The 25,936-nt window shown below is 43.1% G+C and overlaps 1 protein-coding gene across 4 annotated transcripts in view; it reads right to left on the bottom strand.

Annotated features, from left to right (window-relative positions):
* Positions 1–770: 770 nt before the first annotated feature.
* The window catches only part of ZNF445 (zinc finger protein 445), a 34,384-nt gene continuing 9,218 nt past the window's right edge, over positions 771–25,936 (bottom strand). For 2 of the 4 annotated variants that reach the window (XM_067753875.1, XM_067753873.1), the window contains exons 2-7: positions 8,628–9,199; positions 6,107–6,275; positions 5,693–5,769; positions 5,269–5,395; positions 4,680–4,790; positions 771–3,572 (exon numbers count right to left, since the gene is read on the bottom strand). In XM_067753875.1, coding sequence (XP_067609976.1) covers positions 1,390–3,572; positions 4,680–4,790; positions 5,269–5,395; positions 5,693–5,769; positions 6,107–6,275; positions 8,628–9,056 — 3,096 coding nt within the window. In that variant the 5' untranslated portion in view covers positions 9,057–9,199 and the 3' untranslated portion in view covers positions 771–1,389. Of the gene's footprint in view, positions 3,573–4,679; positions 4,791–5,268; positions 5,396–5,692; positions 5,770–6,106; positions 6,276–8,627; positions 9,200–17,824; positions 17,862–25,936 lie in introns of those variants that run through there. The other 2 variants (XM_067753874.1, XM_067753876.1) reach the window with 2 other exon arrangements.

Below are 25,936 nucleotides of genomic sequence, written 5' to 3'. Positions count from 1 at the left end.
AGCCAGCTACTCTAATTTCACACACAAGGAAATAGATGCTGATGCTCAGTGACTTACTCAAGATCATCCTGCCAAGAAAAGACAAACCAAGCCTGGAATGCAGATCTGATGACTCCAAGGCCCTTGCCATGACCCTGGGCCCTCAACACATGGGACTCTGAATCTGAATTACATTCTATAAGGGTTCAGATTCAGACCACAATAATCCTCAACTCAAAACTGTCCAAAAGCCCCCTACCTCCCTTTGAGGTAGCCAAGCCCCAGTGAGGACCCACGATGCTCATGCACCTTGGCCCTCCACCTTTCTGGCTTCCTCACTTCCAGCTGGCTCACTCCACTCTGGCTCAGGGGCCTACTTGCCATTCCCTAGGAGACCAGACAAGACCCTACCTCCTGTGAAGGGTCCTATGTAGCATCTAGGGACCTACAGGGCTTCCTCCATGATCTCCTTTGGGTCTTTATTCAAATCTCACCTTCTCAGTTGAGGTCCTCTCTGACCAGCCCATTTAAAATCTCAACCTACCTCCCAATCCAGCACTCCCTCTCACTCTACTCTGATTCATTTTGTCCACAACACATATCATCATCCGAAATACTATATATATCTTATTTGTTTATCGTCTGTAAAGATCCAAGATGGCAGACTTTTTTGTTCCACTCACTGCTGGGTCTCTGGCACACACAACAGTGCCTGGCACATGAGAGATGCTCAGCACATTTCTGTTTAGCAGATGAACGGCTGCTGCCCATACAGGCCTGTGGGACGGAGACGGCGATGGGGCACTGGTCGAGCTTCATTCTCCAGGTGATCAAGCCCAGTACCCTGTTCTCCATTCGCAGCTGAGACAACTCTACGCCCATGGCAAATATCCAAAGTCAGCTGTGAAGACTGAAGCCGCAGCCAGAACTCCCCTGGAGGCATCAGAAGAGACTAGTTCTTACTGCTGCTGGTGCTTTTAAGGTCAAACAGACTAGGCACCATCACAAGCCAAACTCAAAAGGGAAACTTAGGATCCAACTGGCCCCTTCCCAGCAGCCACAGCCCACCATGCCACGGACATTTTGTTGAACCAAGAAGGGCAATGGTCTCTCCCTTTAGAGTTATAGAAGGAGATCTGGCTGGGGGAGCTCCAGGCCATTGTGCAAAGACCACTCCTAGGGGTCCAAGCCTCCTTCTGGAATACGTTGCTGCTCTTCCCCAGCACCTCATTTTCCAGCAGTAGGATGGGGGTGCCTGCCCTGCATTTTTGAATCCTCAGGATTCTCTGCCACTAGCTTCCAAAATAGAAAGGGCTGGGCCCTCTATGAAGGTCTGCCCCACACTGCCTACAATCAGGGGTTCTCTAGCAGGGTAGCCAGGACCCCCTCCCCACACTGTCAGACCCCAAGCTAATCTCTAGTATGGTTTTTCATATGCCGAGCCAAATTTGAAGACCACCTGAAGGTCTTCCCACACTCTTTGCATTTGAAGGGCCTCTCTCGAGTATGAAATCTCTTGTGGCTAATGAGTTGTGAGCTCTTGCTAAAAGTTTTCCCACACGTGGTACATTTGTGGCACTTTCCCCCAGTGGGTATATCCTGGAGCCCAGTGAGTCCGGAGTTCTGATCACAAGTTTTCTCACAATCTTCAAGAGGTTTCTTCTCCTCACTTGGTTTTAATTCCTGTAAACTCACCCCTGTATCCTGGCGAGAAGACAACCCAGCCACACTGCATTCAGACTGGGCCACTCTGGTGTGTTTTCTCTGATGAATACAGAGAGTATGTCTTCCAATGAAATCTTTCCCACACCACTGACATTTAAATGGTCTCTCTTTCGTGTGGTTTCTCTGATGATTAACAAGGCGATAATTTCTGTCGTAAGATTTCCCACACAGATTACATTTATAGCGTTTCTCTCCACTGTGTATTCCCTTATGATCTAAAAGACTTCTTTTACGTGTAAAGCTTTTCCCACATTCTTGGCACCAAAAAGGTTTTGCACCAGTGAGTATTTGTGACTGCAGATTTGGAGCATCTTCACTTTCATGGTACTCATACGGTTTCCCCAAAGAGTGAACCCTCTGATGTCGGGAGAGGTTAGAACTCCATCTGAAAGACTTCCCGCACTCCCTGCACTTATAAGGCTTCTCTCTGGTATGAACTCTCTGATGGATAAGGAGGAATGAGTGATTACGGAAGGCTTTGCCACACTGGCTGCATTTGTAGGGTTCCTCTGTGGTGTGACTGCTCTGAGGAACTTGGAATGCTCCGTCCTGACTAAACGATGGCACGTCCTCACTAAACGATGGCATGTCCTCAGGCTTTATTTCGACGGCATGCTGCCTCTTATGAACAATAAAGGCCGACTTATGAGGAAACTCTTCTGCACATTCACTGCATTGGTATGGTTTCTCGCCTGTGTGAATTCTCTGATGATCAATGAGAGCTTTCTTTTGATTAAAGGTCTTCCCACACTGCTGACACAAAAGAGCTTTCTCCACAGTGGGGGCACTCTGGGGCTGACTGTAGTTGGAGGTCTGCCTAAAGTCTTCTCTACATTTGTCTGGATCACAGACCTCCTCTTCCTGGTGCAGTCTCATGTGACGAGTGAAGTTTGACCTCCACCTAAATGTTTTCCTACATTTGATGCATTTATAGGGTTTCTCCTGGGTGTGAATCCTTTGATGTTCAAGAATATATGACTTACAGTGGAAGAATTTCCTACACTGGCTACAGTCAAAGAGTTTCTCCCCATTTTGGTCTCTCAAATGATGATCAAACCCTGAGCCACAAGAGAGAGCTTCCTCGTGCTGATAAGATTCAAGAAATTTCTGCTTAGCATGAATTTCCTGGTGCAGGCGGTAGGCAGACATGCGTCGGAAAGCTTTGTCACATAAACTGCATTTATAAGGTTTCAATCCAGTGTGAATTTTCTCATGTCGCACACGGTTCGAGCTCCACCTGAAGGCTTTCCCACAGGCCCTACATTTAAACGGCTTCTCTTGAGTGTGAAGTCGCTGATGACATGCAAGATGGGAGCTATGACTGAAGGTCTTCCCACAGTCACTGCACGTATACAATGTCCCCACCATGTGAAGATTCTGCCCGTGTTGGTGATGAGAACTAAGGCTGAAGTCCTTCCCGTGCGCATCCTTTGCCTTCCCTTTCAGTCCAGCGTGAATTCTCTGATGTAGGCTAAACCCCCCAATCACGCGTCTGAGCCCTTTCCCATATTCCTTGTAATCACAGTGGTATGAACTCCCTCTGAAGTGTTTGCCATAGCCATGTTTAAGGGACTGCTTTTTTCTGGGTCCTCTCAAACATGTAATATGTTTTAGATGAAGACTATTACTTCTTCCCGATTCTTCACAGTCTTTTCCTGTCCCGTAGCTGGAATTGGTCTCTTCTTTCTTAACTGTCACTTGTATGGGGTTTCCACATTGCTCCTTTAACCTGCTCTTCTGTGCAAAAGATTCTCTGAGCCCTGTTCCCTCAGAAATATTTGCTGCACCATGACATCCTGATGGCATAGCTTCTTCCAAAGGTTCATGTTTTAAGATGAACTTGTCTGTTTTCACATGGAGCTCATTTCCTGACACAAATAAAACAGAAGAGAATGTACTCTTGGGAGTTCCCTGGTGGCCTAGTGGTTAGGATTCTGGGCTTTACCTGCCGTGGCCTGGGTTCAATCCCTGTTCAGGGAACTGAGATCCCAGAAGCCACTAGGTGTGGCCAAAAAGAAAAAAAAGGGGGGGCTTCCCTGGTGGCGCAGTGGTTGAGAGTCCGCCTGCCGATGCAGGGGACGTGGGTTCGTGCCCCGGTCCGGGAGGATCCCACGTGCCGCGGAGCGGCTGGGCCCATGAACCATGGCCGCTGGGCCTGCGCGTCCGGAGCCTGTGCTCCGCAGCGGGAGAGGCCACAGCGGTGAGAGGCCCGCGTACCGCAAAAAAAAAAAAAAAAAAAAAAAAGGGAAAGAGAATGTTCTCTTTTCCCATACTTGGAACTGCAGAAAGCACCAAGGAACCAAAAAATGTCATGAACTTAGGTGGTGAGGCTTTTGCCTGACTGCCAATACCTTTACAAAATAGTCAGGGATAAGGCAAAATATGGAAGAGTATTCCAGACGACAGGAAAGGGAGAGGAGAAGCAAGACGGGTACGGCAGCTAGCTGTACACATCCAGTGAAAAACAAAAAGGGTTGAGAAGCAGGTGTTAAACAGCAAGAGAGGGGAGAGGAATCATGACACAGAGCATGATAGGAAGGTCTCCAAGAGCTGAGAGGTGGGGCTCCTAGGAGGACTGGCTGCAAGGGCTAGAGGTCAAGCCTACCACGGGGGAAGGACCAAGCAAAGAGAAGCAGCAGGAGTGGGATGAGGGTTCCTAGGAGCGGGAAGGGGAGAGCAGCACAGGGCTGAGGAGGAGCATCAGTGAACTGACAAGGACAGTGAAGCCCTCAGTGGGCAAGAGCTGTTACTGAGAGCGCTGCTGGGGAAGGGGCATGACCAGAAACCAATGTCTAATAGGCCGGTCTGGAGGGGAGAAGCCCAGGCACCCAGTACTTCTTAGCAACACTGCTAAGGATCTTCCTTCCAGTAAACAATGGAGTAAGTTCCCCATGATTTTCTTAGTATAAAAGACCTTAAGAAAGAGGAGAATAGATGCAGGAGGAGCAAGACCTGGTCAGTTCTCTGGAACTCACCTGCAGGGGCAGCACTTGGACTCCCCTTAGGATGAGCTCCCTGGACATTCAAGCCCCACGGCTCCCTTGCCTCCAACCAGGAGATCAGAGCAGGTTTGGTGAATGGCCCCACTGCAGAAGAGAAGAAAATGGGATGTGAATGGAAGGTAGATGAATCATACAGAACTACTCTCCAGGACCCTCTCAGGCCTGAGCTCCTGGTAGGGAGGAGGGAAAGCCAGGGAGGCAGGTGGAGGAAGTTAGGACAGGAGGCCTAGACAGGAATTTCTGACAGCTCTGAGCAGAGACAAGAGAGGCTGAGAGAAACCACAGACAAAAGGATCGCTAGCATTCTCCAGAGCCACATGACAAGTCAACTAGTTAAATCAGCCAACTTATTTTGGATGCCTAAATGGACTAGGAACTTGACACATATGACTTTTAATCTTTATATTAACTTAGCATGACAGGCATTAAGATTAAGTGATTTGGTTAGTAGTTAGAGAGACCAGGACCTAAACCCAGGTCAGGCCCCTTTCTATGCACCATAATGAAAACTAAGAAGGCAGAAGTAGAGGTAGGTAGAAGCATGGGGATATCAATGCCTTACCCAAAGAAGTCACGTTCCCATAATTCTCTAGCATCACATCCCTGTATAGGTTCCTCTGAGAAGCGTCCAGCCATCCCCACTCATCCTGGGAAAAGGTCACCTCCACATCCTTGAAAGTCACAGCCTCCTGAAAAAACACGGTCCTATGCCTTAGAGCCAGTCCACAACTCCCAGCTTTTAGGAGGGGGCAGGGGAATGAGGCTGGCTCTGAGTTGAGTACAGGATGGATCTGATAAAGGGGAAAGAGAAGATCATCACCCAGCAGAAGAGCTCTGGGCTCCTGGGGGATAATCTGGTCTCTGGGACATGCGTCTCGGGATGTGAGGTCACTGGACCGAAAGACACAGGACAGGCGGGAGCTACAGCTACCCCATGAGGCAGCAACGGTGGGACATCAGGAAGGACCGAAGGTTCTGTGGCTCACCTGAGGCTGGACTGTCACCAGGTCTCCTGAACATCCCTCTCTCTGGGAAAGGGCAGAAACCTGTGCAGCAGGAGGATCTGAAGAAGAAAGAGTCATGAGAGAGGGCAGCCCAGCTCTGGTATCCCACTGAGAAGCCCACTCTTCCCCCCACGTGGAGGACTCCCGGGCCCACAGGCAGGTATGGACTGTTTTAAACACCCATTTCACATTTCCCCGGTGTCTGCTGGGGTCAGGAAGTGGGGGGTACAATGGAGGAGAAGGTAGGTAGACATGGGTCACAGGATAGAAAGGACACAGAGCTCAAGGCCAGGACAGAAGGGATTCTCCTGAGAGGACAGAGGGTGAAAAGACAACGTTATAGGAAATTTGGGAAGTGTGGCATAGGCTGGGGTCTTAGAGCCAGGCGGTAAGTACCGGGTTGCCCAGCCAGGAAGTCACGCACTCCTATTTCATAGGGAGGCTGCAGGTGGTCCCCCAGAGCCGAGCCGCTCCTGAGAGGTGAAGCAGGGGGCCATATCTGTGCGGCTTGCAGGGCTCCTGTGCCCATCCAATGCACATCTGGGCTCTGGGCAAGGGCTGGGTCCTGGCAAGAAGAAAATGTTGTGAGAGGATCCTCGTGGGAATCAGAAAGCAAACTCACAGAACTGGCCACATGGCCAATCTCTAAAAGGTAGAGGCCCAGGGAGTGGTGAGCTAGGTCCTTTATTACCTACAGGTAGAGGGAAAAGGAGGAATAGAAAGCCCAGGGAGGATCCCCTCACCCCTCCACCTCCCTGGGCTCTAAAGCGGGCCATGGGGAGACAGGTGAAGCCAGATTCCTGCCTGACATAGGAAAGCAAATGGCAAGTCAGTGACAGCACTGCTGTCAGGCCTCAGGTGCTGCAGGATACCTCCCCACTAGCCCTCAGTCCCCACCCCTGGCCAGGAACTTAGAAATAAGAAATTTATCCCTGAGAGTTAAACTGATAATGGTTCACAGCAGAGATGCAGTCAGATAACATCTATCAAGTTTCGGGCACTGCTCTAGGTAGTGATATGCAAAGTGACCTCGAAGAGGCAGGAAGGCTCCCAGACTATAAACCTGACTAAAATAGCAACACCACTAGAGAGACATGCTAACTGTGAGGGTCAGCTATGGAATCACAGAAGAAAAAGTCTCAGGTGCAAAAACAGGGAAGTACCCATCCAAGCAGAGACCTGGAGAAAGGTGGTCTCTGTGCTGGGACTTCAAACAGTCTTGGTCTCTGGAGGCAAGGCTATCCCTGATGCAAAACTGAGTATAGGAAGCTACAGCCAGTGAACTTCAGGTTTTTCTGGCCCTGTGGCCAAGACATTCTCTACACTGATATGGACGAATCTTAGCCTGAGGCCATTAAGTACCTAATACCGAGCTATAGACTGAAGAAGATAAAGTGATCACAGCAATTTATCTCCTGTTCCTCCCAAATCCTACCAAAGGGAGAATAAAGAAAAAATAACAATATGGAAGCATAGACAAATGAGTTTAAGGACAAACTTTCTCAGGCCCCTGTTTCTCAAATTTTGGTAATTTTGATAAACTATAATTTATATGCATCTTGAGCATTTCTGTTCATTTTTTAGAATCTGGTAGGCTTTTTTCCAGGCTCTGTTTTTTGTTTTCTAATTTCTAACTAGCTTTCAACCAGGTAGGCCCTTTCCGCTCGTTTGGCAATGTTTTCATGGATTTTTAAACCACACACCTAGCTCTCGACTGACTTGAATATACCCAAGCCACAATTTTGTACCTACTATGTACCTTATTTGCTTTAAAAGTTATCTTTAGGTCATTTTGAACAACTCATGGTTTTGGTAAAAATTATAAATGTTCTTTTAGATTTTAAAAAATAGTACCCAATGTTGGGCAAAAGGTTTTCTTGTTTAATATTTGTTATCATTTATTGCTGGTAGACAATGTTCAATGTTTTAATTGATTTAATTTTTATATTAAATTTAGAGGAGAAGTATGTCAAATATGTTTCAGAAATCTTAAAAGTAACTTTCATTTATGCATGAATCATACATGTAGAATTACACATACTTTATAAAATTTTTTAAAAGCCTACAAAAATGATAAATGCTCTTTAAAAAAAAAAAAAACCTCAAAGGTATGGAGAAGTATTGAGAGGCTGGCCTGAGTGGGGCAGAGGGGCACACAGAGTGCACTTTAACTGACCCACTGCTCTACTGCCTGCACTGGGACTGTCAGCTCTGTTTCCTAGCACCAAGCCCAGGGCTGGGCACGTGGTAGGCACTCAAATATGTAACGAACAAATTCTCACCGTTAGATCAGTTTTCCATTTTGTTTTCAAAAACTGAGGCTCTGAAGGTACCACAATGTTGGCAAGAACACCAAGGTTGTGGAATGCAGTCTAAAATTGTGATCTTCCAATTTCCTAGCCCTGGGCTGCCCCTCACCACTCTTCTTCCCCATCTCCCCCGCAAAGAACAAATCCTCAAAAGTTTACTGAGAAAGAAGTAACATGGTTTGTGTAGACTGCTCTTCTAGGTCTCAAGATGTACTTAGAAGCCAAGGATCCTGACACTAATTCCCCCGTGTACGAGCAAGAGATACCACCCCCACTTTACAGGTTAGTACAAGTCAAGTTAGGTATGTGGAGATGTACTTTATGCACTGTTAAGTCAATGTGTCCAAAACCTCATTACTGTTTATGGATACTTGCAGACCCTCTTCTTCCTGGAGCTTATATTCTTCTGGGAAAGAGGGAAGGGCTGCCTGCTAAATGGTCCTTTGCTTAGGGTCGAGTTCTTAGCTGCTCAGGTGCCATGGGAATGAGAAGAGAAGACCTCCCCTGAATTCTTCCGTGTTGAAGGTTCAGAGGCCCACCCCCCCACCCACAAGCAGGCTCACGAGCAGGCAGAGTTCACTGGGCACCACACGCTTGCTCACACTCACCCTCCATGGTGTCCCATAGAAGTCCCTCTGTAGCTCTTCCAGCAAGGCCACAACGTCCCCACCACTCTCAGGGTGATGCAGCTGCACCCAGGTCCGAAGCTCCCCTGGCAGGATGCTCAGGAACTGCTCCAGGACCAGCAGCTCCAGAATCTGGGCCTTTGAAAGAACATCTGGCCTCAGCCACCAGCGGCAGAGCTCCCGGAGCCGGTTCAGAGTCTCTAGAGGCCCAGAAGACTCATGGTAGCGAAGCTGTCTGAAGAGCTGGCGGAACAGCTCCTGGCCAGGACGATTGAGTGTCTGTGGTCTGGCAGCTGGCACTGAAGTGTAGCTTTCATCCTCTTCTTCCTTCTTTATCATCTGAAGGCGTCCTCGCTCCCTTGAAGCCTTGGCCTGAGCTGGATGGACAGCATACCACCTGCCTGGAGGCATCACTCCTGTTCAAGGTCTACCCACCAGAGTGCAAGCAAGTCTGCGTTAGTTGTATGTATCACTGCTGGGCCCTCGGGAGTATCTTTTCAGCACTGCTGGGGACAATGCCATTTGCTGGGACATCAGAAGTCGCTGGCAAGAGACTGAAATAACCAACATTACTGTTCAGGAGGGATGTGAGAAGGATGGTGCAAAGTAGATGCTGTTAGTTAGGATCATCTTTAGATTTCTGAGAAAAGGACTCATGAACATTTGCACAGTGGAGCCTGTCAGGATCAAGCAGACCAGGAAAAGGGATCATATTTGTGGTTACCAGAGGCAGGGCTCGCGGGTACTAGATGAAGGCAGTCAAAGGTACAAAATTCCAGTTATAAGATAAATAAGTACTAGGGATGTAATGTACAACTTGATAAATATAATTAACACTGTTGTACATTATATATAAAAATTGTTAAGATGAAAATCCTAAGAATTTTCATCACAAGAAAAAAATTTTTTTTACAAGAAAAAATTTTTTTCTATTTCTTTAATTTTGTATCTAAATGAGATGGATGTTCACTAAACTTATTGTGATAATCATTTCATGATGTATGTAAGTCAAATCATTATGCTGTCCACATTAAACTTATACAGTGTTGTATACCAATTATATCTCAAAAAAACTAGAAGAAAATTTTTTTTACTTTAAAAAAAAATCAGTGGTATTTCTACATAGTAAAAATGAACAAACCAAAAATAAAATTAAGAAAACAATTCCATCTACAATCACATGAAAAAGAATAAAATACTTAGGAATGAATTTAACAAAATAAGAACAAAACTTATACTATGAAAACTACAAAACACTGTTAGAAGAAATTAAAACTTTAAATAAATGGAAAGACATTCGTTGTTCACGGATCAGAAGACAAAACATTGTTAAGATGACAATACTGTCCAAATTTATCCATAGATTCAAAAAAATCCCTATCAGAATCCCAGCTGGCTTCTTTGTAGAAATTGAAAAGCTGATCCTAACATATGGAAACTCAAGAGACCCACATAATACACAACACAATCTTGAAAAAGAATAAGCTGGAAGAGAGGGAAGAGATCAAGATGGCAGAGTAGAAAAAAGATGGCAGAGTAGGAGGACAATGAGCTCACATCCCCAAGAACACATCAAAAATACATCTATGGGACTTCCCTGGTGGTCCAGTGGCTAAGACTCTGAGCTCCCAATGCAGGGGGCCCAGGTTCAATCCCTGGTCAGGGAACTAGATACCACCTGCTGCAACCAAGAGTTCACTTGCTGCAACTAAAAGATCCCACATGCCACAATCGAAGATCCCACACTAGGCAATTAAGACCTGGTACAGCCAAATAAATAAATAAATATTTTTTTAAAAAACACATCTCCATGTGGAGCAATTCTTACTAAAAACAAGCTGGAGATGGGCAGAAAAACTCTTCTACAACCAAGGCTATAAAGAAAGATCCACAAGGAGTAGGGCAGGAAGAGAGGAGAAGAAATTATGTTGGGACCTAAGCCGAGAGGAGGGGACACAGAAGAGGGGGATAATCATGGGCTCACAGATCCTCACTGGGGAATGAGGGGTTCAAACCACATATTGGGCACCCCAGATCTGAAGTCCAACACCAGGAAGACGAGTCCCCTTGGCTGCTTTGAAAACCAGTGGGACTTACAGGAGGGCTCCACTCGTGAACAGCATGCACACTGCCGGAAACAAAGTAAAGGAAGTAAAGGAAGCAGACTGAAACCACCCGGGGCACTGGCTGGTTTCCTGCGACCACCCCAGCAAGCAACCTGGCCCACAGCAAGCACCCACTCCAGTCCCTCTAACTCTGGTGTAGCTCCCCACTAGGGTGAAGGCTGCCATTGCTAAGGAGAGTGCACACTTGGGCAACAGACCTGACACTGCATCTGAGGGTGGCTATTGCTGGAGATGCAGAGGCAGCAGACTGGGCAAGGGTGGCAAGGGTGCCAGTCCTGGGAGGGAGGAGAGCACATACTTAAAAGAAACAGAACAGGCTTGGACCCGATCCTCAGGGCTTTTGCTCCAGCAACTTGAGACATACCCTTGCTCCCAATAGGGTGGTGTTGGCTATTGAGCATAGGAGAAGCTCTGGCTCACACCTGGCTCTAGCTCTAACCCCTCCATCTCCAGCCCCACCTCCCACTAAGGTGAGAGCTGTGAGCACACCCTGGGGGAAGGTGTGACTCATGCTCACGTCAGATCCAGTTCTCGCACCAAAGCCACTGGGCACACACAGATTGTATAGGAATGCTCTCACGCAAGGACACCCCTTCAAGATTGGGACAGGTAACTTGTTTCACCTAATTTCACAGAAACACAAAAAGTTAAGTAAAATGAGAAGACAGAAGAGTCTGTCTCACATGAAAGAACCAGATAAATCCCCTGAAAAAAAAAACTAATGAAAGAGAAATAAATAATTTAGCAGATAGAGAGTTCTAAGCATCAGTAATAAGAATGGTAACTAAATTAGGGAAAAGAATAGATAAACACAGTGAGAATTTTAAAAAGGAACTAGAAAATGTACAAAAGAACCAGTCAGTAATGAAAAATACAATAACTGAAATGAAAAACACACTAGGAGGAATTAACAGCAGACTAGCTGATAGAAAGGAATGCACAAGTGATCTGGAAGGTACAATAATAGAAATCACCCAATCAGAACAGCAAAGAAAAAACCAGATTTTTTTTAAAAAATGAGAACAGTTTTAGAGACCTCTGAAACAATATCAAGCATATCAACATTCACATTATAGGGGTTCCAGGAGAAGAGACAGAAAAAAGGATTGAAAAGGTATCTGATGAAATTATGACTGAAAACTTCCCGAACCTGAAGAAGGAAGCAGATATCCAGGTACAGGAAGTTCAGAGAGTCCCAAACAAGATGAACCCAAAGAGACCCACACCAAGAAATGTTATAATTAAAATGGCAAAAATGAAGGATAAAGAGAATTCTAAAGGCAGCAAGAGAAAAACAAAGAGTCATATATACAGGAACCCCTATAAGGCTATCAGCAAATTTTTCTGCAGAAACTTTGCATGCCAGAGGGGAGTGGCATGATATATTTACAGTATTAAAGGGGAAAAACCTACAACCTAGTACACTTTAACCAACAAGGTTATCATTCAGAATTGATGGAAAGATAAAGAACTTCTCACACAAGCAAAAAACTAAGAGTTCATCAATACTAAACAGGCCCTAAAAGAAATGTTAAAGAGTCTTCTCTAAGTGGAAAAGAATAGGCTACAATAAAAAGTAAAAATTTATAGGAAAGGGGACTTCCCTGGTGGTGCAGTGGTTAAGAATCCACCTGCCAATGCAGGGGACATGGGTTCGAGCCCTGGCCCAGGAAGATCCCACATGCCGCGGAGCAACTAAGCCCGTGCACCACAATTACTGAGCCTGTGCTCTAGAGCCCAAGAACCACAACCACTGAGCCCATGTGCTACAACTACTGAAGCCCACATGCCTAGAGCCCGTGCCCCACAACAAGAGAAGTTACAGCAATGAGAAGCCCGGGCACTGCAACAAAGAGTAGTCCCCACTCACCACAACTAGAGAAAGGCTGTGCGCAGCAACGAAGACCCAATGCAGCCAAAAATAAATAAATTTTAAAATACATATATAGGAAAGGAAAAACCCCACTAGTAAAGGCAAATATATAGTAAAGGCTGAGGATCAACCACTTAAATAAGCTAGCACAAAGATTAAAAGACAAAAATTGTAAAATCAACTGTAACTACAGTAAACAGTTAAGGGAGAAACATGGATGTAAAATATGAAATCAAAAACAAAATGTGGGGGAGGGGAATGAAAAATATAAATCGTTTAGAATGTATTTTGAACTTAAATGATTATCAGTTTAAAACAAGTAGATATAGTTACAGGTCAACATACATGAACCCCATGATAACCACAAATCAATAAACTATAATAGATATACAAATACTAGAAAGAAAGGAACACAAGAATACTACTAAAGAAAATCATCAAACCACAAAGGAAGAAATGAACAGAAGAATAGAACAAAGAAGAACTATAAAAAACAAGAAAACAAGTTAACAAAATGGCAAAAAGTATATACTTATCAATAATCACTTTAAATGTCAATGGACTAAATGCTCCAATCGAAAGACAAAAGGTGGCTAATTGAATATAAAAACAAGATCCATCTATATGCTGCCTATAAGAGACTCATTTCACAGCTAAAGACACCACAGACTGAAAATGAGGGGATGGAAAAAGATATTTCAAGCAAGTGGAGACGACAAGAAAGCTGAGGCAGCTATACTCATATCAGACAAAGTAGACTTTAAAACAATGTCTATAACGAATGACAAAGACGGACATTACACAATAGTAAAGGAAATCAATACAAGAAGAAGATATGTGGGAATTCCCTGGCAGTCCAGTGGTTAGGACTTTCACTGCCGATGGCGTGGGTTCAATCCCTGGTCAGGAAACTACAATCACGCAAGCCACACGGCGCAGCCAAAAAAAAAAAAGATATAACATTCATTCGTTAACATATATGTACCCAATATATGACCACCTAAATACAAAAAGGAAATATTAACAGACATAAAGGGAGAAATTGACAGTAATACAATAACAGTAGGGGACTTTAACACCCCACTTACATCAATGGGCAGATCATCTAGACATAAAATCAACAAAGAGTGGTATTAAATGACACATTAGACCAACTGGACTTAATAGATATCTATAGTACATTCCATCAAAACCAACACAATACACATTCTTTTCAAGTGTACATGGAACATTCTCCAGGATAGATCACATGCTAAACCACGAAACACTCTTAACAAATTTAAGAGGACAGAAAGTATATCAAGCATTTTTTCCAATCACAATGATATGAAACTAGAAATCAATTACAAGAAGAAAAATGGGAAAAATACAAACATGTGGAGACTAAACATGCTACTAAAAAACCAATGGGTCAAAGAAGAAATCAAAGAGAACATCTGAAAGTACCTTGAGACAAATAAAAATAAAAACACAACTTTCCGAAATCTATGAGACACAGATAAAGCAGTTGTTTATAGCAATACAGGCCTATCTCAAGAAACATCTCAAACAACCAAACTTACCATCTAAAGGAATTAGAAAAAGAAGAATAAATGAAGCCCAAAATCAGCAGAAGAAAAGAAATAATAATAAAGACCAGAGAGAAAATAAATAAAATTGAGATTTAAAACAACAGAAAAGATCAATAAAACTAAGAACTGTCTGGGTTTTTTTTTGAAAAGATAAACAAAACTGATAAGCCTTTAACCAGGCTCTTTAACAAAAAAAGGGAAAAGACCCAAGAAAACAAAATAATAAATGAAAGAGGAGAAACTACAACCGATATCACAGAGATGCAAAAAAATCCTAAGAGAATACTACAAAAAGTTACATGCCAACAAACTGGACAACCTAGAAGAAATGGATAAATTTCTAGAAACCTACACTCTTCCAAGGTTGAATCATAAACAGACAATCTGAACAAACCAATCGCTAGTAGTGAAATTAAATTAGAAATCAAAAAACTCCCAACAAACAAAATCTCGGGACTGGATGGCTTCACAGGGGAATTCTACCAAACATATAAAGAAGAGCTAATACCTATTCCTCTCAAACTTTTGAAGAGGAGAGAACACTCCCAAATTCATTGTACAATGCCAACATTACCCTGATACCAAAACCAGACAAAGACACTACCAAAAAGGGAAAATTACAGGCCAGTATCTCTGATGAACCTAGACACAAAAATCCTCAACAAAATATGAGCAAACCAAATTCAACAATATATAAAAAGGATCACACACCATGATCAAATGGAATTTATTCCAGGGATGCAAGGATGGCTCAACATCCGTAAATCAATAAATGAGATACACCACATTAACAAAATAAAGAATAAAAACCACATGATCTCAATAGATGCAGAAACAGCATCTGACAAAATTTAAATCCATTCATGATAAAAATTCCCTTCAAAGTTGGCTTACAGGGAAATATCTCAACATAACAAAGGCCATTTATGACATACCCAGAGCTAACGCCATAGGATAAAAAGCTCAAAGTTTTCCCTCGAAAATCAGAAACAAGACAAGGATGCCCACTCTTGCCACTTTTACTTAACATAGTATTGGAAATCCTAGCCACAGTAATCAGACAAGAAAAAAAAATAAAAGGCAACCAAACTGGAAGGGAAGAAGTAAAAATGTCCCTATTTGCAGATGACATAATACTATATATAGAAAACCCTAAAGTCTCCAAAGCTTCCACCAAAAAACTGTTAGACTAAATTAATTCAGTAAGATTGCAGGATACAAGATTAATATATACAAATCTATTGCTTTTTTATTTACTTGTAATGAAGAATCAGAAAGAAAATGCAAGAAAACAACCTTACTTAAAATTGCATCAAAAGGAATAAAATACCTAGGAATAAACTTATCCAAGGAGGTGAAAGACCTATATACTCTGAAAAACTATAAAACATTATTGAGGAACTTCCCTGGTGGTGCAGTGATTAAGAATCCGCCTGCCAATGCAGGTGACACGGGTTCAAGCCCTGGTCTGGGAAGATCCCACATGCTGTGGAGCAACTAAGCCCATGCAACACAACTACTGAGCCTGCACTCTAGAGCCCGCGTGCCACAACTACTGAAGCCCTGCGTGCCTAGAGCCCATGCTCCACAACAAGAGAAGCCACTGCAATGAGAAGCCCGTGCACCACAACAAAGAGTAGCCCCCACTCGCTACAACTAGAGAAAGCCTGCACACAGCAACAAAGACCCAACACAGTCAGTAAATTAATTAATTAAAAAAAACATTATTGAAGAAAACTGAAGATGAAACAAAGAATGGAAAGAAATCCTGTGGTCATGGATTGGAAGAATTAATATTATTAAAATGTCCATACTACCTAAAGCAAGCTACAGATTTAATGCAATCCCTATCAAAAAACCCACAGCATTTTTCAGAGAACTAAAACAAATAATTCTAAAATTTATATGAAACCACAGAAGATCCCAAATAGCTAAGGTGATCTTGAGAAAAAAGAACAAAGTTGGAGATATGCTCCTTGACTTAAGAGTACACTACAAAGCTACAGTAATCAAAACAGTATGGTGCTGCACATGTGTGCACACACATACACATACAAGACACATAAATCAGTGGAACAGAATAGAGAGTCCAGAAATAAACCCACACATTTATGATCAAATAATCTATGGCAAAGGAGGCAAGAATATACAATGTAAAAAAAGGCAGTCTCTTCAATAAGTGGTGCTGGGAAAACTGGACAGCTACATGTAGAAGAATGAAAATTAGAACATTTTCTCACACCATACACAATAATAAACTCAAAATGAAGTAAAGATTAAACTCAAAATGGATTAAAGACCTAAATGTTAAGATCAGAAACCATAAATCTCCTTGAAGAAAACATAGGAAGAACACTCTTTGACATAAATCATTGCAATATTTTTTTGGATCTGTCTCCTAAGGCAAAGGAAACAAAAGCAAAAATAAACAAATGGTACCTAATTAAACATAGAAGCTTTTGCACAGCAAAGGAAACCACTGACAAAATGAAAAGAGAATCTACTGAATGGAAGAAAATACTTGCAAACGATATTACCGATAAAGGGTTAAAATCCAAAATATATAAACAGCTCACACAACTCAATGTCAAAAAAACAACCAACCAAACTAAAAAATGGGCAGAAACCCTGAATAGGCATTTTTCCAAAGAAGACATATAGACAGCCAACAGGCCCATGAAAAGATGTTCAACACTGCTAATCATCAGAAAAATGCAAATCAAAGCCACAATATCACCTCACATGTCAGAATGGTTATCATCAAAAAGATCACAAATAACAAATGTTGGTGAGGATGTGGAACCCTAGTACACTGTTAGTGGGAATGTAAATTCGTGCAGCCACCATGGAAAACAGTATGAAGGTTCCTCAGAAAACTAAAAATAGAACCATCATATAATCCAGCAATTCCACTCCTGGGTATATACCCAAAGAAAACAAAAACACTAATTTGAAAAGATACATGCACCTCCGTGCTTATAAAAGCATTATGTACAACAGCCAAGACATGGAAGCAACCTAAGTGTCCATCAACAAATGAATGGATAAAGAAGTTGTGGAATATTGCTCAGCCATAAATAAGAATGAAATTTTGCCATTTGCAACATGGTTGGACCTGGAGGGTGCTTAGTGAAATAAATCAGAAAAAGAAAGACAAATACTGTATGTTATCACTTAAATATGCAATCTAAAAAATGAAACAGGGACTTCCCTGGCAGTCCAGTGGTTAAGACTCCGAGCTTCCAATGCAGGGGGCGTGGGTTCGATCCCTGGTAAGGGAACTAAGATCCCACATGCCGTGTGGCATGGCCAAATAAATTAATTAATTAAAATTTAACATGAAACAAACAAATGAATATAACAAAACAGAAACAGAGAAAACATTTGTGGTTACCAATGGGGAGAGGGAAGGGAGGAGGGGCACGACAGGGGTAGAGGATTAAGAGGTACAAACTACTATGTATGAAATAAATAAGCTACAAGCATATATTGTCCAGCACAGGGACTACAGCAATATTTTATAATAACTTTGAGTGAGTATAATCTATTAAAAAAATGAAACACTAAAACTAAAAAGCGTAAGCTGGGAGAATAGATTTCATAACTTACTTTATAAAAAAGCAGCAGTCATCAAGACAGTGTGGTTCTGGCATAAGGAAAGACATAAAGATCAATGAAACAGAATTAAGAGTCCACAAATTGTCTATGGTCAATTTATTTTTAACGAGTGTGCCAAGACCACACAAAGGGAGGAAGAATAGTCTTTTCAACAAGTGGTACATGGACAACTATATGTCTACATGAATAAGAATGAAGTTGGATCCCTACATAATACAATATACAAAAATTAACTCAAAATGGATCAAAGACCCAAATGTAAGAAGCTAAAACTATAATATTCTTATCATAAAATGTAAGTGTAATACTTTGTGACAATGGATTAGTCAATGGATTCTACCAAATGCATCCCACATGCAAAAATAAGAAAAAATAGATAAATTGGACTTCACCTAAATTAAAATTCTTGTGCTTCAAAGGTCTCATGAAGAAAGTGAAAAGACAACCCACAGAGTGGGAAAAAAAATTTACAAATCACATATCTTATAAGGGACTTGTCACTAGAAAATATAAATAACTTACAATTCAATAATGAAAAGACAACACAAATAAAATTAGACAAAGCATCTTAACAGACATTTCTCCAAAGAAACTATAAAGATGGCTGAAAAACACAGAGGATCCTCAACAACATTAGTCATCAGGGAAAAAGCACATCAACACCACAATAAAATACCACTTCACATCCACTAGGATGGCTAGAATCAAACAGTCAGAAAATAACATGTTGGTAAGGATGTAGAGATAAACACTGGAACACTCATACACTGCTGGTGGAAATGTAAATTGTGCAGCCACACTGGAAAACAGTCACGCATCATTAAGTTAAACGTACAGTTACTACTTGCAACTCCATTCCCAGATAAACGGATACAGTCATCCTTCAGTACCTGCAGGGGATCACACAAAAAACGAGTTCTAGCTAAAGATTTAACTTCAAAAACAAACAGGGACTTCCCTGGCAGTCCAATGGCTAAAACTCCATGCTCCCAATGCAGGGGGTCTGGGTTCGATCCCTGGTCAGGAAATTAGATCCCACATGCCACAACTAAGAGTTCGCATACCGCGACTAAAGATCCTGTGTGCCACAACAAAGACCTGATACAGCCAAATAAATAAATTAATTAATATTAAAACAAACAAAAAGGAGTAAGAGCCCTGGGGTAAGCAAGGATTTCTTAAGGAAACAAAGGAAAAAGGGTGATATATGACTATTCAGTATTTTAAAACCTCTTGTCAAAAAAAAAAGAACAAAAGCACAAACCACTGGACAGAAGTGTAAATGTTTACAGCCACTAGGAAAAGTAGTTTGAAAGTCTGCAGTGAAGCTAAAAAGTCATATTACCTATGCCCCTGAAATTTCAGTTCTAGGAAGCTCCCTGGAAAAACACTTGCACAGGTATTGAGGCATTTACACAGGTGTTCACTAGAGTACTCTTTGTAATAACACAATATTGGAAATGACCTACTTGCCCATCAATACAACTAAATAAAAGTGTAGCACTTTATAGGATGAAATACCATACAACAATTTAAAAGACTGTACAAGACCTTTAAGAAACAATACAATTGTTTCACTGTTCACTGGGTGGTCAAGCTATGCAGCCAAGGTTAAAAAGCAGATCAGTGCCACCCACAGAAGAGACAGAGCGTAATTCTAAGTTCCTGAGAACAGACAACACACACACGAGGCTCAAGTGATACAGTGTTCGCTTAGAGCAAGAGAAGAAAACAAAGTGTACAAGATTCAACCCCCTGCAAACCATTGGTCCCCCATGACCAACGGATCCACTTCGCAGCCAAAGCCATGCAGGTGGAACAGATACCAGCACCACCCTTCATGATACAGTAGAAGAACCTTGGCCCCTTACCCATGGGGTCTGAAATACAGAAAGCAAGGGAGGGCCTGGGGGCCATTGACACATGCACCTAAGAAGAAAAAAGGGGGGCTTCCCTGGTGGCACAGTAGTTAACAATCCACCTACCAATGCAGGGGACACGGGTTCGAGCCCTGGTCTGGGAAGATCCCACATGCCGCAAAGCAACTAAGCCCGTGCGCCACAACTACTGAGCCTGCACTCTAGAGCCTGCGAGCCACAACTACTGGGCCCACGTGCCACAACTACTGAAGCCCACATGCATAGGGCCCGTGCTCAGCAACAAGAGAAGCCCACGCACCACAACGAAGAGTATCCCCCACTCACCGCAACCAGAGAAAAGCCTGCGTGCAGCAACAAAGACCCAACGCAGCCAAAAATAAAATAAAATAATTTTTTTTAAAAAACATAATTCTCCAAAAAAAAAAAAAGAAAAAAGGGGTACACATTAAGCACTGAACAGGTAAAGATAGTCCCTCAAAAGGCTAAGCACAGCACAGGCTATGAGGGCTCTTGATTTCTTTGCAAGAAAATGTCCTCAGCCAGGGCTACTCTTGCAGAGTTATGCTAGAGAGAAGCAGCTGCGCCTGACTGCTTTTCCCAACAGTATCAAAAACGTATGCTAAGTTAAAAAGAACTTAGGTATAATTGGAGAAAAAACCTAAAATCATATTTATGTTTAAATTTCTTAGGTCTGATGTACATAAAAGCACTCGAAAGGTTTTTATTTATTTTTTTTTTGAAAGGTTTTTAAATGGCCTAAAAAGATTTACAAAAACTCCTACTGATTGTGGAAGTGGAGAGGTTGGAAATAACAGTTAAAGGGAGACTTTATTTGTAGTGATTTGATTTTTTTAACACAACATTTATGTTCAAGGTCTCTTTTTCTTTTAAGATTGTACAATGATGACTGCAAATATGCCGAAATGTTAGAAGAGGTTACTCCTGTGTGTTGGAAATACGCCTGCCTGTTATTTTCTTCTTTGTATTTTTTGTCTTTTCCCAATTTCCCCCCCAAAAAAGTAAATTAAGAGGCAAGTTTTAGAAATTATACTTATGAGCTCACTTATGTCTTAAACAAAATAAAAATAAAGCACAGTTTGCATAGGCACAAAAAAGTTCCTAAGCCTTGGCCACCAAAGTGTTTTCAGCAGTTAATCTCCTCTGGCAAGTGGGACTAGAGAGCTTTCCATTCCTATTTGTCTATGTTCCCTGAATTGTACATTATTTTTATAATCAGCAAAGTGATAAATAATTCTGCTTAAAAAACAAAGCAACTGGAATTCCCTGGAGGTCCAGTGGTTAGGACTGGACGCTTTCACTGACCAGGTTCAATCCCTGGTCAGGAAACTAAGGAACCAAGATCCCGCATGCCACGGGGTGCAGCCAATTAAAAAAAAAAAAGGTACTGAGTACCAGCTCCCAGGACTGAAAAGGTGGGCACTCAGCAGAACAGGTTACATGTCCTTGAAGGGCAGTTGTATGTAGATGGTGGCTGCAGCTCAAGTAACTGCAAAAGGGAAAAGAAACCCCACTGACCCTTGTTCTGTTTTAGCCACTGAGTCAACAACCAAACCAAAGAAGGCTGGTTGAACTGAGAACAAAGTAAGACAAAAATTGACAACTGAGGTAGAGAACAAAAGAGAGTAAAATGCTGCCCAAAACCACAACATGCAAAAGAAAAAAGCAAGAAAGAGCATATTAAAACAAAATCAAACCAAGAGTCTACAAAGAAGTATGTATGGCTGTTAGCAAAACTGCCACCATCATGGGCCCATTCAATTCCTCCTGTCCCTCCAGTGACCCTTCCTGTGACTGTACTATGAGGTAAAATCACTTTTCTGTCATCAAGGGCTTTGTAGTTAATAGATATTGTTTTAGGATCATTAGTTCCAGGTGGCCTCTATGCTCTAACAGTCTCCAAACAGCTATGAAGATCTTCACTGACACATTCCCATCGCCCACCAGACGAGTTACCCATTCATAAAACTTGACTTAGAAATGCACTTCCCAGAAAAAAAAAGAAAAAAGAAATGCACTTCCTATTTCCAAGCACATACCCCCCCCCATACCTAGGTTAACAATAAAACTGTTCCAGAGGCCCCTCAGTGGTGCGGAGTGCAGCTGCAAATGCTTCTAGTTCACCCACCTGATCTCACCATGTGAGTAAATTACCCTCTAATAAACTGATCCACTGATTATATGGAGCTGCCTGCCTTCTTTTTCAGTCTTAAGCTATCTTCTCAGTTCAATGGGCACTTTTCATTCCCTCCATCCTCCAACTGAAGTATGAGGTAGACTGCAGACCTTGGCACCTGTTGTAAAGTGACCCCATTACTCAGTGCACCAAGTCACAGATGATGGTCATCTTCCCCTGAAAGGGTGGAACCTTCCACCTCCCACCACTGTTAAGAAAATTTAAAGAAACCGTTACTTCAACCAGAAGCCATCATCACCTACAAACATCTCCTGAACTCAGCAAGTACTGCTAGGACTCTCCAAATAGATGACTGTAAACTGAGATGGGATGAAGAAAGCATGCCATCTATGTGGCTGGACCACACTGACTTCACTTTGTCAGCTCCATCTTAGGCCCACAGTCCCCTTTCTGAGCTTTAGCCTACTCACAAGGAATGCATCCAAAGCCAGATAAGTTCCCTATCAACTCTTACTCTTGCCTTTATCTGATATGAAAACTGGAATAATGCATTTTGCTAGTCTAGATGGTTAATGGTCCATGAGGAATAATGTTCATGAGACCTCAGAAGGGAGGAGAAACCCCCAGTTCCCACTGGCACGAATGTGCTTCTCGCTTAGTAGTCAGATTCTATCTTTAGCTTTGGTCCCTTTAAATTCCCCCATGCCAGGGCTTCCCTGGTGGTGCAGTGGTTAAGAATCCACCTGCCAATACAGGGGACACGGGTTTGAGCCATGGGCCAGGAAGATCCCACATGCCGCAAAGCAACTAAGCCTGTGTGCCACAACTACTGAGCCTGTGCTCTAGAGCCCGTGCTCTGCAACAAGAGAAGCCACCGCAATGAGAAGCCCGCACACCACAACGAAGAGTAGCCCTGGCTCTCCGCAACTAGAGTAAGCCTGCGCACAGCAACAAAGACCCAGTGCAGCCAAAAATAAATAAATAAAATAAATAAATAAGAAAACATTTTTTAAAAAATAAATAAGATAAATAAATGAATTCCCCCACGCCCCTTCTGGCAGCATAGAGTTCAGCTACAAATGCCTCTGGTGGTTGTCCGCCCGTACTGCCCCTATATAAGTACCCACAATAAACATCATAATTATACTTCATGGAGTTGCCTGCTTCACGTTTTGGTCTCAAAGTTTCTTCTCAGTTCGGAGGCTATTATTCAATATCCCCACCATCATCCAGATAAAAGAAATTGCAGTGCTGCTACAAGGGGATGGAGAATCAATTGAAGAACTACTTTGGGATCATACGCGCTGACGAAGCTGCTGAAGTTCTGGCAGAGAAATGAAGCTTTGCTGCGAAAGAAGGGGATGGGGTAAGGAAAATAAGTACACAGAGAAAACAAAAGCAAAGAAAAACTGAGAAGTGATAAGGTACATAACTGAAGGCCTATAAAAAGAGACTTGAAGACACAACAAGGGGAGGCTGAAGAGGAAAGGTGCCTCCGGAGCGGCAGGGGCAGGCTCCAGCCTTGCTGAGCCGCAGCAGCACCAACGGGAGCTGCTCAGGAGGGAGCTGAGAGTCAGAGAAAGAGGCGAGAGACTTTCCCAGCCAAACCTGCAGAAAGACTGGGGAAGAGAAAGACACTCAGGTGCAGAGAAATCCGGGAGTGAGACGCAACAGAATGAACTGGAGACCAGAGAGAAATATTTTGAAGAAACGCACCCAGCGGGAAATGTAAATGGCACTGACCTATCTCAGGAAATTGAGACCCACAGGGAAATCAGCACCAAACATAAGCCTCCAAGCCGACCTGTTCTGAAGCAGCTGCTGCAGAAATGTCCGAAGAGGTCAGTGAAGTATTTGTAAAGAGGTGATGAGAAGATGGACCAACAGAAAAATGAGGGCAACTGTCTGTGAATATGGCAAAAGATTCCAGCCCTCTGAGCCCAGCCCCTGCAACCACGAACATGGATAAAAGTTAGTGACTTCCTGGGACTTCCCCGGTGGTCCAGTGTTAAAGAATCCGCCTTCCAATGCAGGGGACGATGGTTCAATCCCCGGTCAAGGAACTAAGATCTCACATGCCGCGGGGCAACTAAGCCCACACGCCACAACTAGAGAGCCCACGCGCCATGGAGCCCGAGCGCCACAACCAGAGAGAAGACCGTGCACCACAATTCCTACATGCTGAGACAAAGATCCCACATGTCGCAACTAAGACCCGACACAGCCAAAAAAAATTTTTTAAAAAAAGAAAACCATTCCTTTAAAAGAAAAAAAATAGTTAATGACCTCCTGGGCCTTTCGAAGTCTGAATGAAAGCCCCACAGCATAGTAAAGAGATGGGGCCAATGAGCTGAAACTGCCCAATTAAATTTAGGTATCCTAATGCCTCAGGGTTCCTTCCAGGTCCCAACTAGCTTCTGAGGACAGAAGAAAAGCTTCATTCATCAACTTGTTAAGATTATACCACAAATGGGAGCCCCCAGGCCTGGGGAGCAACCTGAGATGGAGCAGGCCTCTTCTCCCCCAGAGCTTCATCCCTCCACCCAGTTTCATTCCCAAATGAAAATGGCTTTCAAAAGAACAGGGGAGGACTTCCCTGGTGGCACAGTAGTTACAAATCCGCCTGCCAATGCAGGAGACACAGGTTCGAGCCCTGGTCCGGGAAGATCCCACATGCCGCGGAGCAACTAGGCCTGTGCACCACAACTACTGAGCCTGTGCTCTAGAGCCTGCGAGCCACAACTACTGAGCCCACGCGCCTAGAGCCCGTGCTCCACAACAAGAGACGCCAGTGAGATGAGAGGCCCGCCCACTGCAACGAAGAGTAGCCCCCGCTCACCGCAACTAGAGAAAGCCTGCGCGAAGCAACGAATACTCAACGCAGCCAAAAGTAAATAAATAAATGTAAAAAAAAAAAAAAGAATGGGAAAATTTCCCAAGCAAGCATATGGGCATATTTCAGGGACATTTTCTTCTTTCTGTCATTTTGCTCTATCATCTTATATGCAATGTAATTTTTTTTGCATTTTATATATTTAATAGTGATACACACACGATATATATATACAAGATATCTATATGTATCTATCTATATCTATATATTATTTATTAAATGTGATAGTCTCAAGGGAATGCAAAAAGGAAATAACCTACTTTTCTCCACTGATGACCAAACAGACTTTCTGGGATATTCCTTGTCCCTGAATTAATCTTGATCTCAGATCTCTTGGCAGTTCCACCCATTTTTTAAGATAATAAAAAACCGGGACTTCCCTGACGGGCCAGTAGCTAAGACTCTGCACTCCCAACGCAAGGGGCCCAAGTTCGATCCCTGGTCAGGGAACTAGATCCTGCATGCCGCAACTAAAGATCCTGCATTCTGCAACTAAAAAGGTGCGGCAACAAAGATCCTGTGTGCTGCAACTAAGACCTGAGGCAGCCAAATAAATAAATAAATATTTCTTTAAAAAGATAATTAAAAAACCCAGTCTAACTTAATACCAAAACTTCAATCTCTCAACCAATTCAAATCTTCTCCCTTACCCCTAGCTCAGGCTGGATTCTTGCTTCTGCAAAGCGGCAGTGAGGAAGATGAGAAGGGACGGGGTGAGTAGTGATGCAGTATCATCTATTCTTTCACTGTTTTTCTATCTTGTTCTGCTTGCCTTCCTCACTTTCTTGCTGATTCTTCCAGTGTCAGAGCAGGGAAAAGAAATGAGAGGCAACCAGGCAAAATCTGATGCTGTCTGGAGTTCTTTCTTGGCTCTTATATGCTGTCTGTTATGGCAGACATCCAACTGCTGCTAGCTCCTCTTGAGAATGCATTTGTAGATTCTTTGTTGGCACCCCTACCCCAGGCACCTTGATGAAGTGGCCTTTTATAGTCCACCTTTTCCTAATTTGAGTGATGCACTTTTGTTTTGTTTTCGTTTTGCGGTACGCGGGCCTCTCACTGTTGTGGCCTCTCCCGCTGCAGAGCACAGGCTCCAGACGCGCAGGCTCAGCGGCCATGGCTCACGGGCCCAGCCACTCCGTGGCATGTGGGATCTTCCCGGACCGGGGCACGAA

Source organism: Pseudorca crassidens, chromosome 10 (assembly GCF_039906515.1).
Source record: "Pseudorca crassidens isolate mPseCra1 chromosome 10, mPseCra1.hap1, whole genome shotgun sequence".
NCBI classification, from domain to species: domain Eukaryota; kingdom Metazoa; phylum Chordata; class Mammalia; order Artiodactyla; family Delphinidae; genus Pseudorca; species Pseudorca crassidens.
Note: the sequence above shows the minus strand (reverse complement) of the source record. Positions and strands in the feature narration are given on the sequence as shown.